Source organism: Poecile atricapillus, chromosome 30 (assembly GCF_030490865.1).
Source record: "Poecile atricapillus isolate bPoeAtr1 chromosome 30, bPoeAtr1.hap1, whole genome shotgun sequence".
Classification (NCBI taxonomy): Eukaryota; Metazoa; Chordata; class Aves; order Passeriformes; family Paridae; genus Poecile; species Poecile atricapillus.
In genome coordinates, this window is record NC_081278.1 from 801,852 (window position 1) to 813,349 (window position 11,498).

Below are 11,498 nucleotides of genomic sequence, written 5' to 3' on the forward strand. Positions count from 1 at the left end.
TGTTCTTTGTTCCAGTCCATCCTGGTGCACTGCCAGTTCATCCCAGTTCATCCCAGTGCACCTCCAGTTCATCCCAGTGCACCTCCAGTTCATCCCAGTGCACTCCCAGTTCATCCCAGTGCATCCCAGTGCACCCTCAGTTCATCGCCCTTCGTTACAATCCGTCCCGGTGCGCTCCCAGTTTGTCCCAGTGCACCACCAGTTCATCCCAGTTTGTCCCAGTGCACCTCCAGTTCATTGTTCTTCGTTCCAGTCCATCCTGCTGCGCTCTGAATCCATCCCAGTGCATCCCAGTGCACCCCCAGTTCATTCCAGTCCATCCAAGGGCACTCCCAGTCCATCCTGGGGCACTCCCAGTTCATTCCAGTCCATCCCAGTCCATCCCAGTGCACTCCCAGTTCATTCCAGTCCATCCTGGTGCACTCCTGGTCCATCCCAGTTCATTCCAGTGCATCCCAGTCCATCCTGGGGCACTCCCAGCTCATTCCAGACCATCCCAGTTCATTCCAGTCCATACCAGTGCATCCCTGGTTCATCCTCCTTTGTTCCAGTCCATCCTGGTGCGCTCCCAGTCCATCCCAGTGCCCCCCAGTTCATTCCAGTGCACTCCCAGACCATCCCAGTCCATCCAGGTGCACTCCCAGTCCATCCCAGTTCATTCCCGTGCACTCTCAGTCCATCCCAGTCCATCCAGGTGCACTCCCAGTTCATTCCAGTGCCCCCCAGTTCATTCCAGTGCACTCCCAGTCCATCCTGGTGCACTCCCAGTTCATTCCAGACCATCCCAGTTAATTCCAGTCCATCCAGGTGCACTCCCAGTCCATCCCAGTCCATCCCAGTGCACTCCCAGTTCATTCCAGTGCCCCCCAGTCCAATCCAGTGCACTCCCAGTCCATTCCAGTGTACTCCCAGTCCATCCAGGTGCACTCCCAGTTCATTCCAGACCAGCCCAGTTAATTCCAGTCCATCCCAGTGCACTCCCAGTTCATTCCAGTGCCCCCCAGTCCAATCCAGTGCACTCCCAGTCCATCCAGGTGCACTCCCAGTTCATTCCAGACCAGCCCAGTTAATTCCAGTCCATTCCAGTGCACTCCCAGTCCATCCAGGTGCACTCCCAGTGCCCCCCAGTCCATTCCAGTGCACTCCCAGTTCATTCCAGTGCCCCCCAGTTCATTCCAGTGCCCCCCAGTCCAATCCAGTGCACTCCCAGTCCATCCAGGTGCACTCCCAGTCCATCCAGGTGCACTCCCAGTCCATCCAGGTGCACTCCCAGTGCCCCCCAGTCCATTCCAGCGCACTCCCAGTCCATCCAGGTGCACTCCCAGTGCCCCCCAGTCCATCCCAGTGCCCCCCAGTCCATCCTTCTTCCCCTCCATCCCCCCCAGCCCCTCCCTCACACCTCGGTCACCAACCTCCCCCCTCCCCACGCCTTCTCCCCTCCCGCCTCCCCGTCCACCCCCCATCCCTCCCCGCCCGCCTTGGCCTCGCTTTCCCCGCTGGTGTCGGGGTGGTGCGGGCAGGGCGAGGCGGGCGCGGCGCCGCCGGGCTCCTCTCCGCGCAGCTCCCGCCGGTAGAAGTAGGAGAAGTTGGAGACGATGACGGGCACGGGCAGGGAGATGGTGAGGACGCCGGCGATGGCGCACAGCGAGCCCACCAGCTTCCCCCCCACCGTCACCGGCGCCATGTCCCCGTAGCCCACCGTGGTCATGGTGACCACCGCCCACCAGAAGGCCTGAGGGATGGACGTGAAGGCCGTGGCCGCGTCCTCGGCCTCGGCGAAGTAAACGGCGCTGGAGAAGAGCACCACGCCGATGAGGAGGAAGAAGATGAGCAGGCCCAGCTCCCTCATGCTGGCCTTGAGCGTCTGGCCCAGGATCTGCAGGCCCGTGGAGTGGCGGGAGAGTTTGAAGACGCGGAAGACGCGCACCAGGCGGATGACGCGCAGCACGGCCAGCGACATGGCGGGCTGGCCGATGCCGCGCTGCTGCGCCAGCTCCGTGCCCAGCGCGATGAAGTAGGGAGCGATGGCCGCCAGGTCGATGAGGTTCATGGCGCTGCGGAAGAAGGCCGCCTTGCTGGGGCTGGCCACCAGCCGCACCAGCAGCTCCAGGGAGAACCAGCAGATGCAGACGGTCTCCACCAGGAAGAAGGGGTCGGTCAGGCCCGAGCGGTGGGGAGGGGGCGCGGTGGGGGTGGTGGTGTTGGTGGGGGTGGGTGATGGGGGCTGTGGGGAGAGAGGAGAGAGGTGGGGGGGGGTTAATTTGGGGAGGGGGTCTCGGGGGGGGTTCAGGGTGGGGGGTGGGAAATGGCGCAGAAGGGGTTAAATGGGGAGGGGTCTCGGGGGGTTCAGGATGGGGGGGTTGGTGGGGTGGGAAATGGCACGGAAGGGGTTAATTGGGGAGGGGTCTCAGGGGGGGTTCAGGATGGGGGTGGAAAATGGCACAGAAGGGGTTAAATGGGGAGGGGTCTCAGGGGGTTCAGAAGGGGGGTGGGAAATGGCACAGAAGGGGTTAATTGGGGAGGGGTCTCAGGGGGGGTTCAGGGTGGGAAATGGCACAGAAGGGGTTAAATGGGGAGGGGTCTTGGGGGGGTTGGTGGGGTGGGAAATGGCACAGAATGGGTTAAATGGGGTGGGGGTCTCAGGGGGGTTCAGGGTGGGGTGGGAAATGGCACAGAATGGGTTAATTGGGGAGGGGTCTCAGGGGGGTTCAGGGTGGTGTGGGTTAAATGGGGAGGGGTCTCAGGGGGGTTGGTGGGGTGGGAAATGGCACAGAAGGGGTTAAATGGGGAGGGGTCTCAGGGGGGTTCAGAAGGGGGGTGGGAAATGGCATGGAAGGGGTTAAATGGGGTGGGGGTCTCGGGGGGGTTCAGGATGGGGGTGGGAAATGGCACAGAAGGGGTTAAATGGGGAGGGGTCTTGGGGGGGTTGGTGGGTGGGAAATGGCACAGAAGGGGTTAAATGGGGAGGGGTCTCGGGGGGGTTCAGGGTGGGAAATGGCACAGAAGGGGTTAAATGGGGAGGGGTCTCAGGGGGGGTTCAGGGTGGGAAATGGCACAGAAGGGGTTAAATGGGGAGGGGTCTCAGGGGGATTCAGGGTGGGGGTGGGAAATGGCACAGAAGGGGTTAATTGAGGGGAGGGGTCTCGGGGGGGTTGGTGGGGTGGGAAATGGCACGGAAGGGGTTAAATGGGGAGGGGTCTCAGGGGGGGTTCAGGGTGGGAAATGGCACGGAAGGGGTTAAATGGGGAGGGGTCTCAGGGGGGTTCAGGATGGGAAATGGCACAGAAGGGGTTAAATGGGGGGAGGGGTCACCCAAACCGTCAGAGTGACCACCCAGCGTGGGGGATGGGGAGTCCAATGGGGGTTTGTGGGGCTGGAGACCACCCAGACCCCACAGTGACCACCCAGACCCCAAAGTGACCACCCTGACCCCAAAGTGACCACCCAGACCCCCAAATGACCACCCTGACCCCAAAGTGACCACCCTGACCCCCAAAGTGACCACCCAGACCCCAAAGTGACCACCCAGACCCCTGAACTGACCACCCAGACCCCAAAGTGACCACCCAGACCCCAAAATGACCACCCAGACCCCCAAATGACCACCCTGACCCCAAAGTGACCACCCTGACCCCAAAGTGACCACCCTGACCCCTGAACTGACCACCCTGACCCCAAAGTGACCACCCTGACCCCCAAATGACCACCCAGACCCCTGAACTGACCACCCTGACCCCAAAGTGACCACCCTGACCCCAAAATGACCACCCAGACCCCAAAGTGACCACCCAGATCCCCAAATGACCACCCTGACCCCAAAGTGACCACCCAGACCCCAAAGTGACCACCCAGACCCCTGAACTGACCACCCAGACCCCAAAACGACCACCCAAACCCCAAAGTGACCACCCAGACCCCCAAAGTGACCACCCTGACCCCAAAGTGACCACCCTGACCCCAAAGTGACCACCCAGACCCCTGAACTGACCACCCAGACCCCAAAGTGACCACCCAGACCCCAAAATGGCCACCCTGACCCCACAGTGACCACCCTGACCCCAAAGTGACCACCCTGACCCCCAAAGTGACCACCCTGACCCCCCGGTGTCATGGCAAGGGGCCAGGAGGAGGAGGAGGAGGAGGAAGAGGAAGAGAAGAGGGCTGAGGATGGCGAGGATGGTGAGGATGAAGATGAGAAGAATGAAGATGAGAAAGGTGAGGAAGGTGAGGATGATGATGAAGCTGAGGATCATAAGGATGAAGACCATGAGGATGAGGATGGTGAGGACAGTGAGGATGAGGGTGTTGAGGATGAGGAGGGTGAGGAGGGTGAGGATGAAGATGAAGACCATGAGGATGAGGACGGTGAGGAAGGTGAGGATGAGAATGTTGAGGATGAAGATGAGAAGGATGAGGAGGAGGATGGTGACGAGGATGAATCTGAGGATCGTGAGGATGAAGATGAAAATCATGAGGATGAGAACGGTGAGGATGAGGGTGTTGAGGATGAGGACGGTGAGGAAGGTGAGGATGAAGATGAGAAGGATGAGGAGGAAGATGGTGATGATGATGAAGTTTGAGGATCGTAAGGATGAAGACCATGAGGATGAGGACGGTGAGGATGGTGAGGATGAGAATGTTGGGCATGAGGAAGGTGAGGAGGATGATGAGGATGGTGATGATGATGAAGCTGAGGATCATGAGAACGAAGATGAAGACCATGAGGATGAGGATGGTGAGGAAGGTGAGGATGAGGGTGTTGAGGATGAGGAGGGTGAGGACGGTGAGGATGAGAATGTTGAGCATGAGGAGGGTGAGGAGGAGGAGAAGGATGAAGAGGATGGTGATGATGATGAAGCTGAGGATTGTGAAGATGAAGACCATGAGGATGAGGATGGTGAGGAAGCTGAGGATGAAGACCATGAGGATGAGGATGGTGAGGAAGGTGAGGATGAGGATGGTGAGGAAGGTGAGGGTGAGGAGGATGAGGAGGAGGACGGGGATGGTGACAACGAGAACGCAGCGTGGTGAGGATGAGGAGCGTGAGGATGAAGATGAGAATGGCGAGGATGAGGAGGATGGCGAGGATGAGGAGAAGGGTGAGGATGAGGAGCGTGAGGATGAAGATGAGAAGGGCGAGGATGAGGAGGATGGCGAGGATGAGGACACTGGAATGGAAGAGGATGAGGAGGGTGAGGATGAGGATGGTCACAACGACACCGAGAGTAGTGAGGGTGAGGATGATGAAGATGAGGATGATGAAGATGGTGAGAAAAGTGAGGATGAGGACCCTGGGATGGGAGGGGATGAGGAGGGTGAGAACGAGGATGATGAAGATGAGAACGATGAAGATGAGAATGATGAAGATGAGAACGATGAAGATGCTGATAAGGGTGAGAAGAACACTGGGATGGGAGAGGATGAGGAGGGTGAGGACGAGGATGATGAAGATGAGAACGATGAAGATGAGAACGATGAAGATGAGAACGATGAAGATGCTGATAAGGGTGAGAAGAACACTGGGATGGGAGAGGATGAGGAGGGTGAGGATGAGGATGGTGAAGATTAGAGTGATGAAGATGAGAATGATGAAGATGAGAACGATGAAGATGCTGATAAGGGTGAGAAGAACACTGGGATGGGAGAGGATGAGGAGGGTGAGGACAAGGATGGTGACAACAGCACCAAGAGTGGTGAGGATGAGGATGGTGAGGCTGAAGACCACAGGGATGAGGATGATGAGGCCAAGGATGATGGTGAGGATGAAGATGATGAGGCTGAGGATGATGGTGAGGATGAGGATGGTGAGGCCAAGGATGAAGATGAGGATGAGGATGATGAGGCCAAGGATGATGGTGAAGATGAGGAGGACGAAGGCTGAGGACCATAAGGAGGAGGATGATGAGGCTGAGGATGATGGTGAGGATGAGGATGATGAGGCTGAGGATGATGGTGAGGATGAGGATGATGGGGCCAAGGATGAGGATGAGGATGAGAACAACGAGGACACCGAGGATGAGGACGGCCACCACGAGGACACCGAGAACACGGAAGACGACCGTGAACACGGCGAGGATGAGGAGGACGAAGGCTGAGGACCATAAGGAGGAGGATGATGAAGCCAAGGATGATGGTGAAGATGAGGAGGATGAAGGCTGAGGACCATAGGGATGAGGATGATGGGGCCAAGGATGAAGATGAGGATGAGGATGATGAGGCCAAGGATGATGGTGACGATGAGGAGGACGAAGGCTGAGGACCATAAGGAGGAGGATGATGAGGCTGAGGATGATGGTGAGGATGAAGATGATGAGGCTGAGGATGATGGTGAGGATGAGGATGGTGAGGCCAAGAATGAAGATGAGGATGAGGATGATGAGACCAAGGATGGTGGTGAAGATGAGGATGATGAGACCAAGGATGGTGGTGAGGATGAGGACGGTGAGGCCAAGGATGATGGTGAGGATGAGGATGATGGTGAGGATGAGGATGATGAGGCCAAGGATGGTGGTGAGGATGAGGACGGTGAGGCCAAGGATGGTGGTGAGGATGAGGATGATGAGGCCAAGGATGATGGTGAGGATGAGGATGATGAGGCTGAGGACCATAGGGATGGGGATGGTGAAGCCAAGGATGATGGTGAGGATGAGGATGATGAAGCCAAGGATGATGGTGAGGATGAGGATGATGGGGCTGAAGACCACAGGGATGAGGATGATGGGGCCAAGGATGAGGATGAGGATGAGAACAACGAGGACACCGAGAACACGGAAGACGACCGTGAACACGGCGAGGATGAGGAGGACGAAGGCTGAGGACCATAAGGAGGAGGATGATGAGGCTGAGGATGATGATGAGGATGAGGATGAGGATGGTGAAGCCAAGGATGATGGTGAGGATGAGGATGGTGAGGCTGAGGACCATAGGGATGAGGATGATGAGGCCAAGGATGAGGATGGTGAGGCCAAGGATGATGGTGAGGATGAGGATGATGAGGCCAAGGATGATGGTGAGGATGAGGATGATGAGGCTGAGGACCACAGGGATGATGATGATGGGGCCAAGGATGAGGATGAGGATGAGAACAACGAGGACACCGAGAACACGGAAGACGACCGCCAGCACGGCGAGGATGAGGAGGACGAAGGCTGAGGACCATAAGGAGGAGGATGATGATGAAGCCAAGGATTATGATGAGGATGAGGATGGTGAGGCCAAGGATGATGGTGAGGATGAGGATGATGAAGCCAAGGATGATGGTGAGGATGAGGATGATGAGGCTGAGGACCACAGGGATGAGGATGATGGGGCCAAGGATGAGGATGAGGATGAGCACAACGAGGACACCGAGAACACGGAAGACGACCGTGAACACGGCGAGGATGAGGAGGACGAAGGCTGAGGACCATAAGGAGGAGGATGATGATGAAGCCAAGGATGATGGTGAGGATGAGGATGATGAAGCTGAGGACCACAGGGATGAGGATGATGGGGCCAAGGATGAGGATGAGGATGAGGATGAGGATGAGGATGAGGATGAGAACAACGAGGACACCGAAAACACAGAAGACGACCGCCAGCACGGCGAGGATGAGGAGGACGAAGGCCACCCACCACCCCCACCACCGCTCCCTACCTCTCCCTCCTCTCCGGGCCGGAACTGCGGCAGCGTCTCCAGGCAGAAGACCACGATGGACACCAGGATGACCAGCACGGACAGCAGGGCCACCACGCGGGCGGCCGGCGAGCTCTCGGGGTGCTCGCACAACAACCACGCCCGGCGCCTCAAACCCCCGCGCGGCAACGCCGGCGGCTCCTCCACCGAGAAACCTTCGGCCTCGCGCAGCCGCTCCTCAGCTTCCTCCCCGAGCTGGTAGAACCTCATCTCCTCCAAGAAGACGTCCAGGGGGACGTCGGGGGGTCTGCGCAGCCGCCCCCCGGACTGGTAATAGTAGAGCACGGCCCCGAAGGCGCCGCGGTGGCGGTCGAAGAAGTACTCGCGGCGCTGGGGGTCGAAGAAGCGGCGCCGGCGCCGGGGGTCCCCCAGGAGGGTGTCGGGGAAGCGCCGCAGCGTCCGCACCAAGGTCTCGAAGCGCCGGCCGGCCACGTTGATGGCCACGCGCTCGCAGCAGCCCCGCGGCTCCCCCATGCCCGCGGCGCCCCCGGGACGGGGCACGGGCGGGGCCGAGGGCACCGAGGGCAGCCTGGGGGTTTGGGGGGTACCCCGGGGGTCCTGGGGGGGCTCAGAGGGGAGGGGGGAGCTTCTGGTGGTTCTACGGAGGGACTTTCAGCGTTGGGGAGACCACGAAACTCTTGAGGGGACCCCAAAAATGTTGGAGGTCCCATGGAATCCTAAAGATTCGGAGGAACCCTAAAATATTGGGGGGTCTGCAATATTGGAGGACCCAAACTTCTAGGAGGAAACCTCAAACGTTGGAGGAACCTCAGAACCTCAAGGTCCTTCAGCGTTGGGGACACCCCAAAACTCTTGAGGGGACCCCGAAAATGTTGGAGGTCCCAATGGAACCCTAAAGATCAGAGGAACCCTAAAATATTGGGGGGTCTGCAATGTTGGAGGACCCCAAATTCCTGGGGGTCCCACAGTGCGTCTACGTTGGAGGAACTTCAAGGTCCTTCAGCGTTGGGGAGACCACGAAACTCTTGAGGGGACCCCAAAAACGTTTGGGGTTCCAATGAGACCTTAAGATTTGGGGGAACCCTAAAATATTGGGGGGTCTGCAATGTTGGAGGACCCCAAACTTTTGGGGGTCACGCGTTGAGTCTACAATGTTGGAAGAACCTCAGAACCTCAAGGTTCTTCAGCGTTGGGGACACCCCAAAACTCTTGAGGTGACCCCAAAAATGTTGGAGGTCCCAGTGGGACCCTGAGGACTCAGGGGAACCCTAAAATATTGGGGGATCCAATGTTGGAGGACCCCAAACTTTTGGAAGGAAACCTCAAACGTTGGAGGAACCTCAGAACCTCAAGGTCCCTCAGCGCTGGGGACACCCCAAAACTCTTGAGGGGACCCCGAAAATATTTGGGGTCCTAATGAGATCCTAAAGATTTGGGGGAACCCTGAAATATTGGGGGACCCAATGTTGGAGGACCCCAAACTTTTGGGGGTCCCACAGTGCGTCTATGTTGGAGGAACCTCAAGGTCCTTCAGCGCTGGGGACACCCCAAAACTCTTGAGGGGACCCCGAAAATATTTGGGGTCCTAAAGGGATCCTAAAGATTTGGGGGGACCCTAAAATATTGGGGGGGTCTGCAATGTTGGAGGACCCCAAACTTTTGGGGGTCCCACACTGGGTCTACAACGTTGGAAGAACCTCAGAACCTCAAGGTCCTTCAGCGTTGGGGACACCCAAAACTCTTCAGAGGATTCTGAAATATTTGGGGTCCGAATGAGATCCTAAAGATTTGGGGGAACCCTAAAATATTGGGGGGTCTGCAATATTGGAGGACCCCAAATTCCTGGGGGTCCCACGGTGCGTCTATGTTGGAGGAACCTCAAGGTCCTTCAGCGTTGGGGACACCCCAAAACTCTTGAGGGGACCCCAAAAATATTGGGGTCCTAATGGGACCCTAAAGATTTGGGGGGACCCTGAAATATTGGGGGGGTCTACAATGGTGGAGGACCCCAAACTTTTGGGGTTCCACACTGGGTGGGCAGGGTTGGAGGAAGCTCAGAACCTCAAGGTCCTTCAGCACTGGGGACACCCAAAACTCTTGAGGGGACCCCAAAAATATTTGGGGTCCCAGTGGGACTTGGAGGACTCAGGGGAACCCTAAAATATTGGGGACCCAATGTTGGAGGACCCCAAACTTTTGGGGGTCCCACGGTGGGTGGGCAGGGTTGAGGAACCTCAAGGTCCTTCAGCGTTGGGGACACCCCAAAACTCTTGAGGGGACCCCGAAAATATTTGGGGTCCTCAAAGGGACCCTAAAGATTTGGGGACCCCCAAACTCTTGGTGTCCCCCTGTGTCACTGGGTCCCCCCAAAGCTGTCGCTGGTGTCCCCAAGCCACCTGACCCCTGTCACCGAGTGTCCCCTGTCCCCCAGACCCCGTCCCCTCCCCTTCCTGAATGTCCCCTGCTTGTCACTGGGTGTCCCCCGATTGTCACCGGGTGTCCTCAGTTGTCACTGGGTGTCCCCCGATTGTCACCGGGTGTCCCCCACCCACCTGACCCCTGTCATGGGTGTCCCCAATTGTCACCGGGTGTCCCCAACCCACCTGACCCTGTCACCGGGTGTCCCCCGATTGTCACCGGGTGTCCCCGACCCTCCTGACCCTGTCACCGGGTGTCCCCCTGGTGTCACCGGGTGTCCCTCGCCTGTCACCGGGTGTCCCAAGCCACCTGACCCTGTCACCGGGTGTCCCCCGCTTGTCACTGGGTGTCCCGACCCTCCTGACCCTGTCACCGGGTGTCCCCCGATTGTCACCGGGTGTCCCCCGCCTGTCACCGGGTGTCCCCCTGGTGTCACCGGGTGTCCCCGACCCTCCTGACCCTGTCCCCCGTGGGTTCCCCGCTTCTCCTGCCCTCTGTCCCCAGGGTGTCCCGTGTCACGGGGGGTCCCCGGCACCTGTCCCCGGCCTGTCCCCTGTCCCTGGGTGTCCCCAAACCCCGGCCCTGCTGTCCCCAACCCTCCTGACCCTGCCACCAGCGGCTCCGCTGGCACCCGGTGACCCCAACCCTGTCACCGTGGGGGAGGGGGGTCCCTAACCCCTGTCCCCAACCTGTCCCCGACCTGTCCCCGACCTGTCCCCGACCTGTCCCCAACCTGTCCCCGACCCTCCTGACCCCTGTCCCCGGCGGCGGGGGAGGGAGGGAGGGGGTGGGGGTGTGGGGATCCTTTTTGTTTTCTCTTGTTATTATGTTTCCTCTTTTTATTTTTTTTTTTTTTTTTTCCTGTCCCCCCTGTCACCACCAGCTGTCCCCAAGCCCTTCAGCCCCCCTCCCACGTCACCCGGGTGTCCCCAACCCCCCCCCTGCCCGTGTCACCGGGTGTCCCCGGCCCGCCGTCCCGCTGTCACCGCCGCTGTCCCGTAAACAGGGTGACAGGGTGGCCCCGCGGTGTCGGGTTCCCCCCCGCGCTAAAAATAACGGGGGGGGGGGGGTTGGGGGGGGGTGACCGGACACCCGGGTCCTCCCCCCCCCCTCCCCCCCCCTCCCCCCGGGGTCACCCGGTCACCCGCGGTCCCCGGGGGGGGAGGGGGGGACACACGCACGGGGGGGACACTCGGGTGACCCGTGGGATTTGGGGGGGGGGGGGCTGTGGGGGGGGGTGTGGCACTCTGGTTGTCATGGCAACGGGACGGGGTGTCCCCCCCTCCCCCGGTGACACCGCGGTTGCCGTGGCAACGGGAGGGGATGTGATATTAAGGGTGGGGGTCCCACTCGGTTGTCATGGGAACCGCACGGGCCGCCTCACCCCGGTTACTAAGGGGGGGGGGGTGGGTGGGTGTTAACCTGGTTACCATGGCAACGAGAA

The 11,498-nt window shown here is 59.2% G+C and overlaps 3 protein-coding genes across 7 annotated transcripts; 2 read left to right on the plus strand and 1 right to left on the minus strand.

Annotated features, from left to right (window-relative positions):
• Positions 1–1,393: 1,393 nt before the first annotated feature.
• KCNA7 (potassium voltage-gated channel subfamily A member 7) lies at positions 1,394–10,075 on the minus strand. Its single transcript, XM_058859572.1, has 4 exons — positions 9,514–10,075; positions 8,701–9,341; positions 7,637–8,528; positions 1,394–2,224 (listed from the first exon to the last, which is right to left on the minus strand). The coding sequence occupies exons 3-4, from the start codon at positions 8,147–8,149 to the stop codon at positions 1,394–1,396; spliced, it is 1,344 nt and encodes a 447-aa protein (XP_058715555.1). The 5' UTR covers positions 8,150–8,528; positions 8,701–9,341; positions 9,514–10,075.
• LOC131589872 (uncharacterized) lies at positions 4,085–5,650 on the plus strand. 5 transcript variants are annotated; one of them, XM_058859713.1, is made up of 3 exons: positions 4,085–4,302; positions 4,342–4,560; positions 4,838–5,650. In XM_058859713.1, the coding sequence occupies exons 1-3, from the start codon at positions 4,168–4,170 to the stop codon at positions 5,567–5,569; spliced, it is 1,086 nt and encodes a 361-aa protein (XP_058715696.1). In that variant the 5' UTR covers positions 4,085–4,167; the 3' UTR covers positions 5,570–5,650. The 5 variants fall into 5 exon arrangements, with proteins under 5 accessions (XP_058715696.1, XP_058715695.1, XP_058715698.1 ...); XM_058859712.1 differs by having other exon boundaries at positions 4,085–4,758; positions 5,042–5,650; XM_058859715.1 differs by having other exon boundaries at positions 4,085–4,758; positions 5,114–5,650.
• On the plus strand, positions 6,067–6,899 carry LOC131589873 (uncharacterized). The gene is made up of 2 exons (XM_058859716.1): positions 6,067–6,133; positions 6,198–6,899. Exons 1-2 carry the CDS (start codon positions 6,113–6,115, stop codon positions 6,813–6,815), a joined length of 639 nt encoding a protein of 212 aa, XP_058715699.1. The 5' UTR covers positions 6,067–6,112; the 3' UTR covers positions 6,816–6,899.
• Positions 10,076–11,498: the final 1,423 nt, after the last annotated feature.

Bases quoted from the DNA above. Each gene is read 5' to 3' on its own strand.
- LOC131589872 (XM_058859711.1), top strand. From the start codon at position 4,168: ATGGCGAGGATGGTGAGGATGAAGATGAGAAGAATGAAGATGAGAAAG. The intron at 4,561-4,837 runs GTGATGATGATG...AGAAGGATGAAG, and splicing joins GAAGGATGAGGAGGAAGATG to AGGATGGTGATGATGATGAA.
- LOC131589873 (XM_058859716.1), top strand. From the start codon at position 6,113: ATGATGAAGCCAAGGATGATG. The intron at 6,134-6,197 runs GTGAAGATGAGG...CCAAGGATGAAG, and splicing joins TGATGAAGCCAAGGATGATG to ATGAGGATGAGGATGATGAG.
- KCNA7 (XM_058859572.1), bottom strand. From the start codon at position 8,149: ATGGGGGAGCCGCGGGGCTGCTGCGAGCGCGTGGCCATCAACGTGGCC. The intron at 2,225-7,636 runs GTAGGGAGCGGT...CTCTCCCCACAG, and splicing joins GGCCCGGAGAGGAGGGAGAG to CCCCCATCACCCACCCCCAC.